The sequence below is a fragment of the Triturus cristatus genome, chromosome 2_2, assembly GCF_964204655.1.
Source record: "Triturus cristatus chromosome 2_2, aTriCri1.1, whole genome shotgun sequence".
In the NCBI taxonomy this organism is placed as follows: Eukaryota; Metazoa; Chordata; class Amphibia; order Caudata; family Salamandridae; genus Triturus; species Triturus cristatus.
In genome coordinates, this window is record NC_140582.1 from 198,968,033 (window position 1) to 198,990,020 (window position 21,988).

The 21,988-nt window shown below is 51.0% G+C and overlaps 1 protein-coding gene across 2 annotated transcripts in view; it reads left to right on the forward strand.

Moving 5' to 3' along the window:
• The window catches only part of METAP1 (methionyl aminopeptidase 1), a 475,875-nt gene that overhangs the window by 101,342 nt on the left and 352,545 nt on the right, over nucleotides 1–21,988 (forward strand). For both annotated transcript variants that reach the window (XM_085641167.1, XM_085641168.1), the window contains exon 3: nucleotides 3,308–3,420. In XM_085641167.1, the coding sequence (XP_085497293.1) occupies nucleotides 3,308–3,420 (113 nt within the window). The remainder of the gene's footprint in view (nucleotides 1–3,307; nucleotides 3,421–21,988) is intronic.

Genomic DNA, 21,988 nt, shown 5'->3' on the forward strand with positions numbered 1-21,988 from the left:
AAGTTAAAAATACGGGCAATGAGAGGCCGCGGAGGGGCTCCGACCTTCGGCTTTCCCCCGGGAACTCTATGAGCCCTCTCCACGGCAAAGAATTTACTCAGTCCCCGAGGCTGGAGATGGGTAGTGATCAGGTCCTCCACAAAGAGATCCGCCGCCGCCTCCTCCCGTCCCATGGGTACTCCGATGATGCGGATGTTATTCCTCCGGGCCCGACTCTCGGAGTCCTCCAGGCGCCGGTCCATGAGCGCACTCGCCTGACGAAGTCGGTGCACCTCCGTTTGGAGGGCCGCCACCTCAGTCGTGAGGCCCGACGCGGTGTGGGCCAAAGAATCGACCCGGTCGTTGGTCTTGGAGAGATCAGCCCTCACCAGGTTGACATCAACTAGGACCGCGTCGATTTTATGGGCTAAGGTGTCAAACCGCTGGCCCACCGAGGCCTTCATCTCAGCAATGGCGCCCATGACGTCTTGCAGAGTCAGCTCTGTGGGCAAATCCGGGGCATCCGGGGGGCACTCAGGGGACTTGTGCGGTCCACCGGGAGATCCTTTCGGGAGGGTGTAGCGGTCCATGATGTTGGCCTGATGTGCGGCGCCACGCCGGGTCGACTTGGCCTTTAACCGATCGCCATCTTGTTTCGTGGCCATCGTCGCGGGTCTCACACCCTCACCAGCCACGCAGTAAAAGGCAAGCAATCAAGGCCTCGGGCTCCGGGGGGTCACCCCAGGACGGCGGAGCGGGCCACAGCAGGCCGGCAGGCTGGGTCACCCAGCGAGGCCACCCCAACACAAAGAGCGCCGCGATCCCACTTGCAGAGACGGCAAGGGGGCGCGAAAGTGAAAGTGAAAGTAAGGGGTACGCGACTCGCCAGGCCCAGCCCGCCGTTGTTGTTCACTTTGCCACCGGGTCGCCCCCAAACGCGAGTCCGGGATCAGGAGCGAAGCAGGCCGCAAACTTCAATCGGTGCTCACTCCGGCACCCGAGGTCCAATTCGAAAACGGGAAACGGGTACCACCTCGGCTCAGGCTCACCGACACAGTCCCCTCAACCGATGCAGGATGAAGACAGGATTAACGTAGGAGGTCGCGGAGGTCCTCGGGAGCCTCGCACCTACGCGGCCATCTTGGTTGCGCGCTAGGCTCCTCCTCTAAATCAATATTCTTAACTGTACTGGAATTAGGATTCCGGTTCTATATTCTATTAATATTAATGCGAAAAGCCTAATTGCGCGAAGACAGTTCGAATATAAACCAATGTAATTTTAGTGCTTTCCCAGTAGGTAGGATCTCTCCGAGGGCATCTCTATATCGAAATAATACTTCCTTTTTCTCGATTTTCTGTGGTATTTTAGTTTTTCTTTTGCAAATGCAGTTTTAAGCAAGGCTATTGAATAAATCATGATGAACTATTTCTGGTTCCAAATATTTAGTTCATTGGGATGATTCAAATTACATCCCTGGGCCCGTTATTTCATCCTTCAGAGAGGGAGATCACATTGAAAGAACTGTCGTTTTGTATTCAGGCACCAAAGGTATCTTGTGTATATGTTACAAACCGCAGACAATAAGGGACGATTTTCAATTGTTTCTTCTGTGGCTTCAGTCTGTGTAAGCGAAAGATTGCAACTTTTACCTTCTCTGTTTCTGGAGAGAACATCCTGAAACACTGTCCCGTACCGAGGCCATGCTTATCGCGTCAGATTTTTAAAAGCACAGTTTACTGAAAGTGTTAAATGCACAGCATAAGCTCTTGCAAAAGTGAAATGTTTCAAGTAAAACTTCCACGAGTGGGAGTGTAGTTTTTTTCTTTCAAGTCCTTCCTCTTCTCTGTTGAAGGGAAATTGTCTCATTGAAAGGAAAATTTGTGATTGCTGGTTTTCTGCAACGTTTAAAGAACTCCAAGCCAAAGATGTTCCATTCCGTGATTCGCAAGATGGATGAAAGTCTCAGTCTTCGGAGGTGTTTTTCAAATAGACCTCTTTACCATCTTTACCAATGAGGATCTCCAAATGCTTTCAATATGCCTTTGGATCGACATTGGTTTAGGGTATAATGTCTGTTGTGATGCGGTGAAGTGCCGCAGTGGTACCCAGGAGGTGTTGCATCAACAATCTGGCTAAAGGTCCTTCATGGGTTCCATTGATAAGGACCCTCACTATTAGAATGACATTTGACTATAATTGGGCTGTCCACACAATTAGCAAACTGAAACTAAGTTTAAGTAATTTGGAGAGTCCTTTGTAAATGGTTTCAAATCAGTACAAAATGTCAGTTCCAAGCTGAAAAGCCCTCTGTTTGTGGTGCTCTGTACTAGGTCACTGTCAACGTGTCCTCCGTGAAGATCACCACCTCTGGCCCCCATAGCCTTGTGCGCTTCCTTCAGTAGTGGGTAGTGCTCCCTGTTCTTAATACCATGACCCTCTCTGATGCTACCGTGTCCTTCAGAGTCTAGTAAAAAGCAGCCATCCTGGCTACACCGTTTGATTTCTCGTTATTGAAGACATTTCTTAATAGGTTTTCTTAGGCTTAGTAGAGACATTCAAAGGTTGAGTGCAGCGAATGTCTACAAAATGCAATAATTTAAAGGTTTTCTTTTTTTTGTCCGCGGACATTAAACATGAAGCCATTTTCCTACTGTTCCCAGTATTTTCGCAACTTAGAAACCTACACATCTTGCAGAGGGAAAGTCTAGATTGGATCTTTGGTCACTTGGGTACACACTTGGCTGGGGAGTATGCTTTTGCCTCTCCTATCCTCCCTGTGGTTGGTGCAGTGCTGCTGTATGAAAACTGATCATACTTTTCTCTCAGATCTGCTAACTTGCCTCAGTTCCAGAAGCGGACTTCCTACTTTATTCTACTAATGCGTGTAGTAGCTAGTGTGAAGCTTGTAGACCTTTCAGACACTGCCTTTCTGATCTTGTTATCCAGTTCCAGATTTCATAACTAATGTGCCATCATGTTTGTAGTGACTTTTGTCTATTAGGGAATTTGCAGTTTGGGGTTTATAGGAGTTTATGCTTTTGGAGCTGTGCATAAAGTCTATTTTCTGTCGATTTTACATAGTTCTATCTTTGCCTGTGGAAAAGTTGATTGGGATTGAGCTGTTCACAAGCTGAACTGAAGCCGGTATTGGCATACTTGTAGGCTTATCTGTTGAGTGTTTCTGCAGATTACTTGCTGGATAATCTCATGTAACACTCTTAAATAATCACTTGCACTGTTAATGCTGATGAGCAGCTTATGATTTCTTACATGGTTTAATTATTTCCAATAACAGAATGCTTTCTATTGTCTCCAATGGTTTTCTAGAAGACGACAAGGCAAAAGGTGAGGTTTCTCCGTGGTCCCTGGAAGGCGAAATAAATACAGATCCTTGGCCTGGTTATCGATACACTGGGAAATTGCGGCCATATTATCCATTGGTAAGTATTTTAAAAGTGGGGAGTCATGCATATGATCAACAGTCATTGATGAGTAATTCTGGAGCTCTTATGCTTCGGCAACATTGTGGCCTGTTCAGGGGTAAAAAGCTGCTATTTTCGTTTCCGAAAAAAAGGAAACCAATGAAAATGGGTTCGACCTTCACAGGCAGAAAATAATCACCCCCTAATAGTAGGAACCCCAATTAAATATCTACTAGTATAACACACTGTACGCCAAGCTCCCACAATATCTTTTGGAACAACCTTTTGGACAACTGCAGAGTTATAATATGCAGCCATTAGCACCTGTAAAACAAAATGAGATCCTGTTTCCTGTGCTTGTAGATATCTACACTTGCTTCAAGTAGCAGACCATGTTTGCTTTAAAGTTCCCTGTACGGCTTTTAAGTGTCTTTGCAATCAGGTCCCCAACTCATCTGTAATGTTGACTACAACCTAACAGCCCTAGAATGGAGTTCAAGGTTTAAAAACGAGGTCGGCTAGCAGTCCTCAAATTGCCACTTTCTTCTGGGGTTGGACCACTTGTTAGAAGACTGTCACTCTATAGAACCACTGTTGGGAGAAAACAAATGTAGTCTAAGTTGGGACGACAGGTTATTAAACAATTTTTCAAGATATCCTGTCTGGTAGTTAGTGCTATGTAAATGCCTTCAGTCATGTGAGGCTTAAGAAAATTGAAAATACATGTTTTTGAAACTTGACGCACTATCTAACTAAAATACCCTTAACTTTATTGGCTGAGTTTGTATAATGAAAGAAATATCCTATTTAGTCAATTTGTTTCTGTACAGTGAGGGTTTAATATTCCTGGTGATTTGTGGATTTAGTTTGACTGAAGTAACCAAATGGTTTTCTGAAAGGGGTAATATATTGCTTTTGATTGGAATCATCAGACTGCCTCTGTGCCACAATAACATATCTACAAAATCAAGGATCCTTGGAATGTTTTCTGAAAATCTATTGAAGATTGTTACCTTCATTTTCAAACGTAGGACTTGAAAAATCTACTCACAATTGCGAGTGAAATTTTAGCAGGTCGAGCTATTTTTAGCACTTACTCGACCCTGCTGGCGAGTAAACTTAAGCGGCAAGAAACAGGTGTTCTGTTAATTCAGAAAGTGAATGAGCAATTAAAACGCCTTTAAATCTTGTTTTATCTTGACACATTTGCCAACAACTCAAGGACAGAGGTCTAATGTCAGTTTGTCTGTTTAGGTCTCGCCTGGCGACATGCGCAGTCTCGCTGGTGAGATTTAATGTTTTAGGTTAGATTTCTCTAGTGGGCTTTAAGCCCCACCCCTCCTTTCCATGGGTTGGCGTCACCGTTTATGCTAAAGGGTGGCCAGCCATTGGAAAGGAGCATCTTGTGACGTACACCTTTCTCTTTTAGAGCCGTCCCAGTTGGACTGGCTGCCCCGACTTACTGCTGGCGTAGAAGGTTTCTTATCTTTATGGGGCCAAACACATGGCCCCATAAAGATAAGAAACCAGTCACGCGAGGCAGTCCAACTGGGACCCTCTAAAAGAGTTATTGATGGCATTGCAGCGCACGCCTTCTGTGTCGGGGACCCGGGCTCACTCCTCCTGGTCAGGCGCTTCCGCAGTTGAACGCAGGGCAGCAGAAGATGTTCTCCCGCCGGGTTCCCTCCTCCGCTGTAGCGGTGCACTGTGGCTGCCAACGCGCCACCCAGGCCGTGTGCAGATCGCAGCGCTTCGCGGGCCTCTCTGTCTGCTGCCAGAGTAGAGAGGAGCCCCAGGGTGCGCAGGGCCACAGGCGGGCCATAGTGCGGGTCCTCTATCATCTCCACCAGGCAGGTGAGGCATTCGCTGGGTAGCACTTGCCTGAAAGCGAAGTGCCGGCTCAGCTTTAGACCGGCGATGATCTCAAGCTGCCGCTGTAGCGCGTTTTGCTCCGAATAGAGGGCCTTGTAGTGGCCGGTGGCCAGCAGCATCGATTTGAGGCAGGAGGTTGCACCCATAACCACGGCTCAGGATGCAGCAGAACCGGCTACAGAGACAGGGCACCAACGACTGCCAGCGCTTGCATAAACACACACGGGCTCAGCTGAAAGGGAACACGAAGGAGGAACTCAAAATGGCGGACCGAAAAAGAGCAACTCTAATGGCGAATGCAAAGAACAACTGTCTCGTGTATGCAGCTTTTGGAACCGGTCTGATTCTACAAGTTAGACGGAGGCAGAACACACTAGACCCAAATACATGAAAGATGAAACTCAATATAGTTTTGGTGCAGACGGAGGCGAGAAAAGAACTGGTTATGAACTGCGTCACTGGCAGCAATGACCCCCACCCAAATGTCACCATTAATCTAATATGACGGGTCTAGACGATAAAAGTATGCGTTTCAAAAGGATAAATTTGGTCATATGTCATGCAAAATGTACAATTCCGATACACAGCCTAGAGGGCACGCCCAAACAGCAGTAAAGGCAACAGGTCTCCATTTTGCCCTGTGCTAAAATATCAATGTGCCAGATATATATCGTGACGTGTCCCTGATCGATACCTGGAGAGTTTGCAAGGGAATATTTTAATTTGAAGGGACAAACGAAGGCTGACCCCCTCCCTCCAACTGACGAACAATGGATTATAGTGGGAAAAGACTTTTATATGAAACCAACATGTGCTGGAAAACTGGCGTTTCTGTAATGGGATCTACAGGGTACGAGCTTGCCAACCCATCAACTGCAAAAAAGAAGTTCCAGTAGGGAGAAAGGTACTTTTATTAACCCCCCTCCCCCAGAGGCAGGGAAATGTATGTGGGAAATGCCACAACCAAGTTGTTGGCTGAACTATTTTCATTTTTTTTTTAATTTGTTGTGAAGTTGGCGTGATCCTTTCCAGTGGTACCGAACAGGGCGCTCGAAACTAGGCGAAAGGATGTCCTGGATAGCCTGCCTGTGGCAAGTTGAGCACAACGTAAAAGGAAATTACACCCATGCTAAAATACGAAAAATTAAAACCTAGTAATTCATTTTCCAAATTGGACGAGAAGGTAGCGATGTAATTCAAATAGTGTGCCTAAATACTGCCCAGCATTAAATGGTTTGCCTAAATCGCATGCAATCAAAAAAGGAAAAATGTTAATAAAAGTCATTCCTGTATCCACCATAGCGCCTTCAAATGTTAAGAATAGTTTTGCTGCCAACAGTTGGACTGTACCGGGTGTGAACAGTAAGACTTGCTGCACGATCCTGGTCTGTTTTGTCACTGCAAGGGCAAACTGATTCACTTACCAACACCATAAGCTGAATAGACTGCAGACGACGGTGCGGCGGTTAACACTTATACCATGACACCTTCTTGCTTCGGTCCTTTTAAGTATAACCTTTCTTGCTGCTTTCCTTCGTTTTATCTTTTCTTGTACTTAAACCCAAACGTGCAGAACATTTTAGGCCATGGTGTGACGGAAAAAGCACAAAAAATGAAACGTTATTCGTACGCTGCCTGACAGTGTTTTTAAAACGACTTTTCCTGTCGAACCTCCAACAAAAAGCAGCTTTTCGGCCTCTTCAGTGGAGGTGGGAGGTAATAATCATGGTGTATTTACAGTGCATCAGCTACAAACATATAAACGTACTCCAAGACACCGAGCACACTATCAGGGTATAGTTAGTTACATTCATGTTATAAAAACCAAATAAACCGTTCGATTGTTAATATTTGTAACCAGCTTGGTTATATTTTAAAATCAATGCATTATTTAAAGGGCAGGGATTTTTTATTTTGAGCGTGCAAGGAAAAGACTGCTAAAGCATCATAAAACCGCCTTTAAAAAAAATGTACAAGTCGTCGTGGGTACTTACAATGTCAAAAGAGAGGTCTGTGACAGTACAGACATCTTACTGCATTTCTGAAACAAGTAGCCTTTAAAAAAGCGTGCATTTTAAATAGTGGTTTGGAAAACCAGAGCTGTAATTATGGCCAAGTAGCAAAGTGTTTAATTCAATAACGATTTTAAATTAATTGGTCAGTAGCAGCGATAAATACATTCATAAATAAAAGATAGAAAATGATGTCTTTACTTATTTGAATTCAAATTGTAACTGCTGGCACTGAGGGTGTTGTCATGACCTAGTTTTACAAGAACAAAGATGGATTCCAAATATGGAGAAAAAAATCCAAATCTCTTATCTTCATTCTTCAAGAGATCCTTTGAAATGTTGGCAAACACTAACAAAGTGGAAAGTCCTGAAACTGGATGGTAGATTCAAGTGAAAGCATTCCCATTTTGGAACAAAGGAAAATCCAGTTGGCCATTTGATTCCATTGCAGAACAAGCATTGAAAATGCAATAGGCCTCGCCTTTTATTAAGTTAAAGCCATTTGCTTTGCTAATGGTATTATATAGCAAAGCAAATGTCTTTAACTTAATAAAAGGTGAGACCTATTGCATTTTTAATGCTTGTTACTAATTGGTGCTCATGTGTTTCTGGAAAATGGTGTTTACTTTTCGTTCTCTTTTTACAGTTAATGCTTTTTGTCAAGTGAGCCATTTGACAATAACCGTGAAACAAAATGCAGTAAAATGTCTGTCCCCCCCCCCCCCCTCTAAAACATCATTTGAACAGCTTGTAAATGAATAGTACAAGTTGGATCAGAAATTATGTAAACTTTTTTTTGTAATTCAGAAGTGTGATTGAAACAAAGATTTAAATTGGAGGAAAACAAACAGAACACTTTACTTGGTGATTTGCAAATGACAAATATTTGCAGAAACTTTATTTCCAAACATTGTACACTATATAGTTTTAAAACCACCTCGGTGACTAATTCTGTCGCCATTTCAATGTAAAATCTGCTGATTGTAAATAACAGTGGGTTGATACTTTATTCTTTAGCTGTGTATTTATTAAAAGTGATAGTTTTTAAACATGTGAGAGACCTTCCTGGCCAAGCCCTGATGGTAATGCATTTAATTAACTAAGAGGCAAGTCTGCAGTCAAGTGTATCTCCTATGTGGCTACATTTGCATTCTATATGGAGCTAATGTTTACTCTATTAAATCAAACAAGCGTTTTCTGTACAGCAGACGTGCTGAACTTGCGTATTTGAAGGTGCTCTCATATGTGATAAAGAAGAAAAGAGCATTTCAGTGAATTAAAATACTTGCCCATTATAATTAGGCTGAGTAGATTAAGTCACTAGACCTGCAGGTCTAGTAACATTTTTTGTATTTTTCGACCCCCTGAAGGTACTCATTTGGCATCCAGCTCAAAGTTTTGAAGGGCAGCGTGATAGGGGTCACAATTTTACACAAGGGTAAAGGACGATAATTCTTTATTTTAAATGTGTAATTCGTTCTATAAACCCAGACTGAAAAATCGAGGACTAAAAAATGTTATAAAATTGCAATTGTATAGAAATTTCTAATGCCTACAAAATTACAACAACATGTAATTCTTAAATTCAGCAAGATTATCTGGCCTGCGGGTCAGTTTACTAGTTTAATTCCAACCCGAACATGTTTTGAGTAAAATGTTTGTTAGTGAATTAGATGCATGTGCTGAAATATTTGTTGAAATATTGGTCGTATTTCCTCAACCTATTTAGTCAATCTTCTGTCTGTTTCCTTATTGGCTTCTAGCTGTTTTGAGTCCTTGCCTGTTTACTGTTTCTGTAGACCTTATGACCCGTTTTTAGGTTGGTGCTACCAAACAACATAGCTGTCTGGTTGAAAAAGACCTTTTGTCAGCTTACCAAGAAATAACCAGTGATCTTAAAGCTGGCTTCATGGTCTCTGTCTTTTGCTTGCTTCTTATTCGATGACTTACTGTTAGACGGCGACCTCAGAGGAGCCCGGAAAAGGGGGTCCTGACTACCCTGAGACCCACCCTCAAAGTATCGTAGCCGGGCACTGGCGGGAGACTCCTCAGGAGGAGGAATCCCGTATCGAGGATCGTACTTCTGGCACCACACGACACAAACACCACACCGTGCGTTCTTAGGAATCACTCTTTATCAAACAGGTTAGCACTGCAAATATGTACAAGGAGAGCGCGGGCTCAATGAGTCCCGGAAGGGATAGGGGGTAGCGGGACAGTCTCTGGTAAAAGGTTCAAGGCAAGGATGTACCCGGCGCACAGCTCACAATCCTCGAGCTGGTGGGTAGGCTTGTTGTCGTTGGGGTCCGGCGGGACCAGTGGAGTCTGTGGAAGCCGCGAGTCACTCAGCGGGCTCAGGTACAAGTTCGGAGGTCTTACGATCTTCAGGGAGCTGCGAGTCACTCAGCAGGGCTCAGGCACAAGTTCGGAGGTCTTACGATCTTCAGGGAGCCGCGAGTCACTCAGCAGGGCTCAGGCACAAGTTCGGAGGTCTTACGATCTTCAGGGAGCCGCGAGTCACTCAGCAGGGCTCAGGTACAGTTCGGAGGTCTTACGATCTTCAGGGAGCCGCGAGTCACTCAGCAGGGCTCAGGGGGTTCTAAGTTCCAGGAGCCGCGACCGCGTCAGCAGGCTCTCGTTGTTCCAGCGTCGAATCTGCCGGACAGTCTCAGAGCACCCCTTGTTATAGGTCGACCCCTCTTTGATGTCCGGAGTCTGTGCAGGCAGGGGGCTTGTCACCTGGGGGTCGCTTGTCGGGGTTTCCTGCCATTGTCTTTTGATCTTCTCAGGGCCGGGTCGGGGAGGAGTCCCAGACACCCAGCAGGCGTGGAGCCAGCTCTCAGGGAGGCCGGAGGGCCGATCGAAACTCATCGTCCCAGGGGAGTTCAGAGGTGCGATAGAACTGCTCCTCCCTCTCTCACCCCCTGGCAAGCGTGGTGTCCTCCAGCCGGAGTGGCGCCGCTAGGCCCGGGTCGCGCTGGGGCCGGGCGGCCATCTTGGTGCATGAAGTGGGCACGCGGGCCCGGGGTGGCCGAAGGGAGAGAGGCCATGGACGAGGATGTCCGGGTCGGGTGCGTGTGTTCTGGTGGAAAGGATCGGCTAGGCCGTGGGCTCGGGGCTGCAGGTACCAGGTTAGGTGGTGCGGGGACAAGTAGAGCCATGCTACGAGGCCGGGTCCAACACGCGTCCCCCCCCCCCCAGCTGAAAGCCGGAGAGAACTGCCCATCATCTTGGGGGGTTCTCTTCGCTGAGGCGGAAGAACCTGGAGAGGCCGTCAGCGTTGGCGTGGTCCGTACCAGGGCGATGTTCTACGGTGAAATCCATCCCCTGGAGGGAGATTGACCACCGCAGTAGCTTGGGGTTTTCTCCTCGCATCTGCATGAGCCATCGCAAGGGCCGATGGTCGGTTTGGACTTTGAAATGGGTGCCGAACAGGTAGGGGCGTAGTTTCTTGAGTGCCCAGACCACGGCAAAGGCCTCGCGCTCAATGGTGCTCCATCTCTGTTCTCTGGGCAACAGCCGCCGGCTGAGGAAGGCGATGGGCTGGTCTATGCCTTGGTCATTCACCTGGGACAGGACGGCCCCAATGCCATGCTCGGATGCATCGGTTTGGACTACAAACTCCTTGGAGTAGTCGGGAGCCTGGAGGACGGGGGCAGTACACATGGCCTTCTTTAGGGCATCGAACGCCTCCTGGCAGGCAGTCGTCCACTGCACCTTCTTTGGCTGTTTTTTGGATGTGAGTTCTGTGAGGGGGCCGACAAGGCTGCCATACCCCCGGATGAATCTCCGGTAGTAGCCGGTGAGGCCCAGGAAGGCTCGGACCTCCGTTTGGGTGGTGGGGGGTTCCCAGGCCAAGATGGCGTCGATCTTCGGCTGTAGAGGGGCGACCTGGCCACTCCCGACCTGGTGCCCCAGGTAGACTACTGATCCTTGCCCAATTTGGCACTTGCTGGCTTTTACTGTGAGGCCTGCCTGGCGCAGGGCGGTTAGCACCCTCCGGAGGTGCTCACTCCATCCGGAACTGAAAACGGCGATGTCGTCTAGATAGGCCGCGCTGAACTGTTCCAGCCCGGCCAGGACTCTATTCACCAGTCGCTGGAAGGTGGCCGGGGCATTTTTCATTCCGAAGGGCATTACGCGGAAGCGGTAATGCCCATCTGGGGTGGAGAAGGCGGACCGCTCCTTGGCTCCCTCGGTGAGCGCAATCTGCCAGTATCCGCAGGTGAGGTCGAATGTGCTGAGGAACCGGGCTGCCCGAGTCGGTCAATGAGCTCGTCGGCCCGTGGAATGGGGTGGGCATCGGCTCGGGTGACGTCATTGAGCCCCCGGTAGTCCACACAGAATCGGAGCTCGGGGGCGACACCGGGGGCCGCTGCCTTCGGGACCAGGACCACGGGGCTGGCCCAGGGACTGTCAGATGGCTCGATCACCCCCATGGTCAACATCTTCGAGACTTCAGCTTGAATGCAGGACCGGACCCGGTCAGGGACCCGGTATGCTCGGTGTCGCACCGGCGGGCTGTCCCTGGTGTCCACGTCATGGACACACCAGTCGGTGACTCGGGGGATCAGGGAGAAGAGGTCGGCAAATTGTCCTAGGAGCTGGCGGCAGTCCTCTTGTTGCTGGGCAGTGAGAGCTGGGGAGAGGTTCACTCCTTCCACGGAGCCATCCTGCTCCTTGACACACAGGAGGTCCGGGAGGGGATCGGACTCATCTTCGGCCCCGTCATCGGTGGCCAGCAGGAGGCTCAGTTCTGTCCGCACGAAGTGAGGCTTGAGGCGGTTCACGTGAAGGACCCGAAGGGGATCCCGAGGCGCCTGGACGTCCACCAAGTATGTGACTTGACTCTTCCGCACAATCACTTTGTAGGGCCCGGTCCACCTGTCCTGGAGGGCGCCTGGCTTCACGGGGGCCATGACCCATACTTGTTGGCCCGGCTGGAACTCGACCAGAGTGGCTTTCTGGTCGTACCAGCGCTTCATCTCTTCTTGGCTTGCCTCTAGGTTGGCCTCGGCCAGTGCTCGGAACTTCCTGGTCTGGTTCCGGAGGGTCAGAACATATTGGAACACATCTCGTGGGGTGGTCTGGGGTGCCGCCTCCCACCCTTCCTTAACCAAACTGAGGGGACCTCGGACGGGGTGTCCATAGAGCAACTCAAACGGGCTGAACCCTAGGGACTTCTGGGGGACTTCTCGGTAAGCGAACAAGAGGCAGGGGAGCAGGACGTCCCACTTACGCCGGAGGGGCTCTTCTAGGCCGGTGATCATCCCTTTCAGAGTCCTGTTAAACCTCTCTACTAGGCCGTTCCCTTGGGGATGGTACGGGGTGGTGAACTTATAGGACACTCCACATTGTTGCCACAGGGACGTCATGTACTTCGAGATAAAATTAGTGCCGCGATCGCTCACGACCTCGCGGGGAAAACCCACCCGGGAAAAGATCCCCATCAGGGCCCGGCCCACCACGGGGGCCGTGACGGTGCGTAGGGGAATAGCCTCAGGGTATCGGGTGGCGTGATCCACTAGGACCAGGATGAAACGGTGACCTTGGGAGGTGGGGGGGTCCAGGGGCCCCACGATGTCGATCCCGACTCGTTCGAAGGGGGTACTGACGACCGGGAAGGGTTGGAGGGGAGCCTTGCGCTTCCCCCCACTCTTCCCACTAGCTTGGCACGTGGGACAGGACTTGCAGTGGGCTTCTACAGCTGCTCTCATTCTAGGCCAGTAAAAATGGGTCACGAGACGGCTGTAGGTCTTGTCTTGACCCAGGTGGCCGGCGAGGGGGACGTCGTGGGCTAAGCCCAGGAGGAAGTCTCGGAAGCGGAGGGGTACCACCAGCACCCGTCTGGATCCCAGCTCCACTGACTTCTGCTCACTGTACAAAATGTTATTCTCCCAATAAATTCGGTGCGTTCCAGTTTGGTCGCCTGCGGCTTGGCCCTCGGCCTGGCGCCGCAGTCCGACCAGGGAAGGACAAGTGGCTTGCTCCCGGCAAAATTCCTCCCGGGTGGGCCCGCCCTCGTGGCCCCACCCCCTTTCCCATGGCCCCACTGTTGGACCCGGCCTCGTGGCGTGGCCCATTCCGCCCCATAGCAACACCACACCTGACCCCCTGCAGAACCCGGGGCTACCCCCGTCCTTCCCTCCATCTTCCCGACACCAGGCCCTGCACCCCAGATGGCCGCCCCGACCCCAGCGCAACCCCGGCCTGTCGCGCCATGCCGGCTGGGGGGGAGAAAGAGCTCCCGGTGAGCAGAAGAGGGAGGAGCAGTTTCATTCACACCTCTGGCCTCCTCTCAAGCGATGGTTTCGATCGCCCTCCGGCCACCCTGAGGGCTGGCTCCACGCCTGCTGCGTGTCTGGGATCCCTCCCGACACCGCCTTGAAAGGATCAAAGGACCGCGTGGCAAGATCCCCAACAAACGACCCCCAGAGCTAGGACCCCTGCCCGTGAGGACTCCGGACATCAAAGGGGAGTCGACCTATAACAAGGGGCGCTCTGGGACTATCGGCAGTTGCATCCTGGAACGAAACGAGCCCTGCTGACGTGGTCGCGGCTGAAAGAACATCCCCCCCCAAAGTCAGATGGAACTCTCGGAACCTTGGTGAGCCCTGCAGACAGCGTCGCGGCTCCACCTGGCAGAGACGGACTTCTGCCTAAGAACACCTGAGCCCCGCTGACGTGGTCGCGGCTCCCCTTGCACCCTTGAGAACTCTGAGCCCTGCTGACCGACTCGCGGCTCATTGGAGATTGTCCGACCTCCAACACCCTCACTCGAGCCCTGCAGACTTGGTCGCCACTCGAAGAGACATTCTGGTCCGGCTGGACCCCAAAGATCGTATCGTATCCCCCGGCTCGAGGATTGAGAGCCGTGCGCCGGATACGCACCCGCATTGACCCAGATCCTAAGACGGTCCCGCTACCCCTACCGAGACTTTATGAGCCCTTGTTCTACTTGTACAAACGCCTCTGCGGATCATAAAGGTCCTGAGATTTCTAGATAAAGAATACGTACTTCAGAATCTACGGTGTGGTGTCTGTGTTGCTTGGTGCTAAATCAGCGTGTACGATCCTAGGTAAGGGACCCAGCCCTGAGGGGGTCTCCTGCCGGTGCTCGGCTACCTCTCCCGGGAAAGGTGGGTCGCAGGGTGGTCAGGTACACATTCTGTCCTTCCCTGGGGCCGGCCCTTCTAACATTGGTGGCAAGCGACGGGATCCGAGCCCACAATCTAGAGATCGTACTACCGAACAAAGACGACAGAAGAAACCACCATGAGCACCACTGAAACCGACGCGAGTGCTACATTTTGTGTACAGCGGTTAGGAGAATACACACACAAGGAGCTGAAACAATTTTGCAGACAACGGAAGATCGCTACCACTGGTCTGAACACCAAGGAAGACATGCAACAAGCCCTGAAAGCCTGGGTGGAGTCCGGTGTAGGAAGGTGGATATCTGACTATGGTTACCCCCAACTTTTTGCCTAGTGTCTAGCTGGTTTTTCGACTTAGTTGGCCTGAGATCCTGCCATTCAGGGTCTCAGGCTGTCTGCTCTCTCTGTAAAATGGACTCCATGTACCCTAGGTACATAACCAATTGGTAAGGATCACCTTATTGGACCCTGTACAGTGTACCCTAGGTACCCAGGGCATAGGTGTACCCTAGGCCTCCCAGGGGCTGCAGCATGTATTATGCCACCCCTGGTCTGGCCTTCCAATCAGACACAACTGGCTGATCACTCAGCTGGGGCAAGGTCGTGTAATCACCCCTTGCTTAGGTGTAGTATTCCTATACCTACCTTATATATAGACACATGTGTACCTATCAGTCACTCCTATGGCAGGCCTTAACAATCCTGGAGGCAGAGTGCTTGGTAACATGTGAGATGGTGCTCTAGCATGAGCTGAGCCTGTCTGCAGCTTTCGGAACCATGTCCTTATAGCTGTTCTATGATATAGCCTACCATATACTCTTAAAGTGCCTTATAATCTTAAACGGTTATGGTAACTATGGTTTGGCTTTATCAAAACATGTCGTGTAAGGTGTCTAACACTTTGGAATAATACCCCCATACCATTTCTGGCGATGAGGATATTATTCCTCCCTTCTAGAGGGAGAGACATGTTAAAATCCTACTTTGCTGTTTATCTCTAACCAAAGCCTCAGCATCACAAAATGGATGCTGCTGCCACAGACACAAGTCTGACCTCCTGCAGCTGGGAGTGATCCCAGCCAGGGAGGCCTGGACAATAGGTTTCCTGCTTGGGGAGGTGCTAGCTCCTCCCCAGACAGCCTTTAGTGTATTGGGGCAGGGTGGGCTGAAAGGAATGAGACATGCCTGGGGCACACAAGGTGTTCCTTGCATAGTCCAGTTCAAACCGGCGCTGGGGCACTCCAGCCCCAGCTCTGGCGCGAAACTGGACAAAGGGAAGTGGGTGTAACCACCCCCTCCCAGGTCCCACCCATAAGGCGTGACCTAGCAGGTATCCCAGCCCCCCAGATTAGTATAAGAGTGGGAGTTGGGCCTCAAGACTTTAGATTATCCTGAACCTGCAAACTTGAACAGAAACTCTGGACCTTCGACATTCGACGAAAGAAGAAGACTGAAGAATCTCCCTTGTAGCCAAGGAGTGGCTACCCTGTGCAAACAGGCACCATCAAGAGACTACCCTTTGCTTTGCGACCGTTCTACGAGGAACCGACTGCAGAGCCCGACCAGAGCCTTGACTTCCAGACTTCTCCGACCCTCATCCACATCTGCAGCAGAGCTGAGATCCGTGGAGGCGACGAGCGACGTGGGACCGGCTACCTGGGAAAAGTGGCTAGTAACTTACAGCGCAGCTTCTGAGGTACCCTCGAAGTTGTGCACCGGGGATTGAGAAGCCCCAACCCCAAGCACCATCTGCACCGAAGATCAGCCCCCCACACTCCACGAGTCCTGCGTGGGGCCCTTCAGCATTTTCCTGCTTGCCGCGTCTGTCCGGTTGCTTGCCCGCTGGCTAGTGGCCTCTGTGACGACGCTCCCTGAAATCTTCTGCGCTGGTTTGGCTCCTCCAGACTGGCTCCCGCTTCTCTGCAAGGAAGAAGCACCCCAGACCTTCCTGGTCTGCACCAGAAGCAAGTCCCTTGTTCTTCGTGGGTTCCGCTTGCCAAGGCTTGGTGAGTCCTAGTCCAACTTCGACGCCGCCGACAGCAAGAGCCTTCGTGGGACAGCTCGCCTCCTGGTCCTGGTCGTCCTCGACGCTTCCTGGTCCTCCTGGCTGCAGCGACAAGCTTCACCTTCACCTGCAACTCTTCACGACATCGCCTGGTTCCTTCCTGGTTCCACGTGGTCACTGGCTAGTGACCTTGACTCTGTCCCTTCTGCTTGCAGGTTTCTTCTCTTCTTGATCCCAGCCTTGGGATCCACCGGACACTCTTCCCTGACTGCCTGTCAGCATCTTTCTTCAGGCATCCATAGGAGTCGACGACGAAAACGACGCATCTTCACCCCTATGCACCCGCAGCCTGTGGGCTAGGTAACTTGGGTACTCCGGTGCTCATCAGGATAGTGACTATCCTAGTGTCTAGTTTTCAAGTCTCAACTTCCTAGCTACTCCGGAAGTGTCCTAAATCTACCGTTTTCTAAACTGTACTATTGCTATTGACTTTTACGCGTGAGTGTTTACACTCTGCACACGAATCCCGTGGGCCTCCCACTTCCTAACTAACGCTAGTGTAGTGTAGCCCCAGCGATTCCCTAGGCCTAGGCCTATTCTATTTCCGTGACAGTGGTTCTTATACCACTTACTTAGTATATGGTTTGCGTGGCCCCTAGGGCCTAACTGTATTACTTACCTGTGTGACTTACTGTATGCCTTAATAAGACTGTGTTGTACTTACCTCTAAACTCATAAAGAGTGCTGAGGGTTTGCTTAGAATAAATACACTTTATTTTATATGTTCGAGGCATGTGGGCTGCTGAATTCATATCTGTGCATAGATCGCCGCCTAGTGTTGGGTCCGGATGTTTGCACGTTGTTGTCCTGGAAGAGTCTTCGAAGTATCCTTGGATAGGTGACTCCTCCCCTGGACTACAGTGCGCATGGGCATCCTCTCCATCCTCAGATTTTTTTTTTCCGCCATTGGGTTCGGATGTGCTATCTTAGCTCAAGTTAGGAAAATATTTGGTCGAGGCCAAAAGGCCTTTAGTTCGCGTCGGTACTGTTTATCGATCGGGTTTCGATAGAATTTGTTAGTTTACTAACTTTTCAGCACCGACTTCTTTCGCATTTACCTGTCCATCGACGACTTCGACGATGGAATCCAGGACGCCATTCAAAAGGTGTCCGGTATGCAATGCGAAGTACCCACACATCGACGTCCATCCGGTGTGCAACAAATGCCTTTCACCGGACCACGACGAATCGACATGCATGGCCTGTGCCGGGTTCCGTTCCAAGAAGACTCTAAGGAACCGAAGAGCGGCGAGACTCGAGGAGGGGCCGAGGAGCCGGCCCCGGCAGACATCTTCGACGAGGCCGACGTCGAAGACTTAGAAGCCATACCCTCCAGTCCCGTTTCCGAACACGACCCCGGATCGGACGGGGGCGACGAGTCACTCTTCCACAGAGGTGAAGACGACACCGAGGTAGGAGACGACGAGGAGGCCTTAGGGGCCGAGGAGAGTAGCTCCAATGATGAACAAGGCCTACCTGTTCAAACCGAAGAAACACCAGCGCCACGGCCTTTGGCTCCGGTCGAGGGATCGCCTTCGGGCCTTACCCGAGACCCATCCCGTAGTTCTTCGGCCCCGCCCTCGGGCCCGGCCTCGGACGTTCAGCGGCAACCATTGCCGCATAAGCCAGCTGGTTTCCCTACCACAAAACCGAAACCGAAAGCTGCTCCGGTTCAAACGAAACCGAAACTGAAAGTGGCCTTGGTCGGATCGAGGCCTTCAACGCCTTCGACGCCAGCGCAACGCGTCGGCACCGACCGCACCAAGAGGGACTTCGGTGCCGAACTGGAATCGGGCGACATCGGAGTCGGCAAAGGGAAAAAGGCCATCGGCACCGAGAAACCTACTCGGCTACCGACGCCAACGACACCGAGGGCAATACCGCCTGCTTTGCCACGCGTCGCTCCCTCGACGACGCCGAAGCCTCACGTACCGAGGACGTCGGTGGTGATCTCCACACCTCGACTCGAAGACCCGCCGGCGCCGAAAAAATCCACGCCCGGCTCTACGAACCTGCCCGGTGCCAAAGCCTCAAAGACGCCCCAAGTGCGGCCTGGTGCGACACAAAGCAACAAAACCACGGCGGCCCTCAAGGACCCGTCGGGTTCCGGCCCGATAGGAGCTCCAGCACCCTCAACGGGGCCAACCAACATTACCTTCGGCTTGCCTCCGTCAACAATCCCGAAGATGTTCCAACTCAGGACACGGGTTACCCAGACTCCGGTTCCACCGGACGAGACGTCGCCGTCATGTGTCATCGACGCCGACACTGGCAGGATGATTCTCCACGACCGAAGAATAACTTCGGAACCGCCATTGGACCCTTTCAGGATCCCACTAAAAAGGAAGCTGCCTGTGGAATCAGAACCTCTCCTTTATGAACCGTTCCATTCCTCCTACCAGGATCCACACCGGTTCTCCCCCGCACGCTCCGACACGGATGCATTGGAGGACTACATGGAGGACCAAGCACCCTACCATGTAGACACAGACCCTGATGACCAGCAGGACCCTGATCAAACTTGGGGCGACCCTGCAGACCCCAGTGCACCTCTCGATACACAGGACCCACAACTCTATGGGGCGAAAACATCTCCCACGGAGGATACTGCGGCGTTCAACGCACTTATTGAACGTGCGGCAAATAACCATGGGGTACAGCTTCACTCGGATACCATCGAGGATGACTTTCTAATGGACACCTTTGCATCCTCAGAAAGACATGTGAAAACTTTGCCAATGCTGAAGGGGGTCCTCAAGCCGGCTAAGGACATTTTCAAGGAACCCACCAGGGCACGAGTGATAAACCCCAGGATTGATAAAAAATACAGATCAGCACCTGGGGATCCTACTTACATCAAAGGACAATTACCACTCGACTCCATCGTCGTAGCGAATGCTCGCAAGAGGGCACACTCGCAAACGACAGGTGACGCTCCTCCCCCGGACAAAGAGTCCAAGGTGCTAGAGACCTCCGGCAAACGAGTTGCCGCCCAGGCTGCCAACATATGGTGCATAGCCAACACTCAAGCGCTCCTCGCTCGCTACGATAGAGCGCACTATGACACATTGGAGCACCTCCTCCAACATCTCCCTGACCACTTCAAAGAAGGTGCGGAAATTCTTATCAGAGAGGGACAGCTACTCACAAATGCTTCCATCAAATGTGCGCTAGATGCTGCAGACACGCCTGCCAGGGCCATAAACACAAGCGTCATGCTGCGACGCCATGCCTGGCTACGAATCTCAGGATTCAAGCCTGAGGTACAAAACAACATACTGAACCAGCCCGTCAACCCCGACTATTTATTCGGCCCCGAGGTTGACACCACCCTCAAAGATAAAAAAGGACACGGACACTGCAAAGTCCATGGGCGCTCTCCAAACTCAGTCCTTTCGGAGCGGCTCCTTTCGTCGCCCCGGAAACAAGGGAGCAGGTAGAGGACAGGGGTCACAACAAACGTATAACAAAGGCAATACACAGACCACCTACGATAAAAACACCCGAGGTGGATATCGTGGCTCCAGTACAAAGGGCAGAGGACGTGGCTACGGCAACACCAGGTCCTCCCCCAAGAACAAGCAGTGACGCCCTCTCCCTTCCTCCCGACCACATAACACCTGTCGGGGGAAGACTACAAAGGTTCCTGTCCACGTGGAACTCCATCACCACGGACAGGTGGGTCAAAGATATTATAAAATACGGTTACTGTCTGGAGTTAACCTCCACTCCACCCACAATACCACCAAGAAACCGTCCTATGTCCTCAGAGCACTTAACGCTCTTACAGCAAGAGGTAGAAAGTATGCTTCTAAAAGGCGCTATCGAGGTCGTACCCATCCACGAGCAGGGTACGGGGGTTTACTCCCTCTACTTCTTAATTCCAAAAAAGGACGGGTCGCTCAGGCCTATATCAGACCTGAGACCCCTGAACCAGTACATTCTTTCAGAGCACTTTCACATGCTCACTCTACAGCAAGTCCTTCCGCTTCTCAAGCAGGGAGACTTCCTAGCCTCACTGGACCTCAAGGATGCGTACTTTCACATACCCATCCACCCCTCACACAAAAAATACCTCAGGTTCACTGTTCAGGGGCAGCACTATCAGTTCAAAGTCCTTCCCTTCGGCGTGACAACAGCGCCCAGGGTTTTCACGAAGTGCCTAGCTACGGTGGCAGCACATTTACGGAGACAGCATATACACGTCTACCCCTACCTAGACGACTGGCTCGTTCAAGCGAAGTCAGCCCAGCAATGTGCAAGCCACATGTCCCGCACCATTCACCTCCTTCACAGTCTGGGATTCTCACTAAATTACCCAAAGTCCCATCTCCAGCCCGCACACGTACAACAGTACCTAGGTGCGACTATAGACACTCTGGCGGCCACAGCTCAGCCAAATTTAGTGAGGATCAACAGCATACAACTGCTGATCTCCAAGTTCAAACCCAATCACTCGCTTCCAGCGCGAGTGTTTATGCAGTTGATAGGCATGATGGCCTCCTGCATCTTCATAGTCCCGCACGCGAGGTTACATATGCGCCCACTTCAGGAGTGCCTAGCACTTCAGTGGAATCAGGCTCAAGGACAGTTGAAAGACCTAGTGTTGGTGAGCGGTCGGGCATACAACTCTCTGCATTGGTGGAATCCACAAAACCTTTGCAAGGGCCAACCGTTCCAAGAGCCTGTCCCACAGATAGTACTGACAGCGGACGCGTCTCTCCAGGGATGGGGAGCTCATGTACTCCACTACACAGTGCAGGGACTATGGACAACACAACAAAAGAAGATGCACATCAACCTTCTGGAACTGATGGCAATCTTCCTAGCCATGAAGGCATTCAAAGTACATCTATGCAACAAGGTCGTGTTGATCCGGACGGACAACATGACCGCAATGTACTACATACAGAAACAGGGAGGAACACACTCTCCACAGTTGTCTCATCTGGCTCAGAGCATGTGGAAGTGGGCCATTCAAAGGAACATGTTCCTCATGGCGGAACACCTCCCTGGCAAGGACAACCAGATGGCGGATCTGCTCAGCAGACACAGCCACCAGATGCACGAGTGGGAGTTACACCCATCAGTACTCCAACCGTACTTCCAGCAGTGGGGTCATCCAGAGATAGACCTATTCGGATACCGCTGGTGGCTCGCAAACTCCGACAACACTCCCTGACACTCGTCCTAGTTGCTCCCACGTGGGCACGCCAGCCGTGGTACACCACCTTCCTCGAACTTTCCGTGGTGCCGCATCAAAGGCTGCGGATCAAACCCGCGCATTTGACGCAGAACCATGGAGAGGTTCAGCACCCAGATCCGCAACAGCTGAACCTGGCGATCTGGCTCCTGAAGTCCTAGAGTTTGGCTATCTCAACCTGCCACCTGACTGTATGGACATCATCAAGGAGGCCAGGAGACCCACTACCAGAGCTTGCTATGCAGCCAAATGGAAAAGGTTCGTCATCTATTGCGAT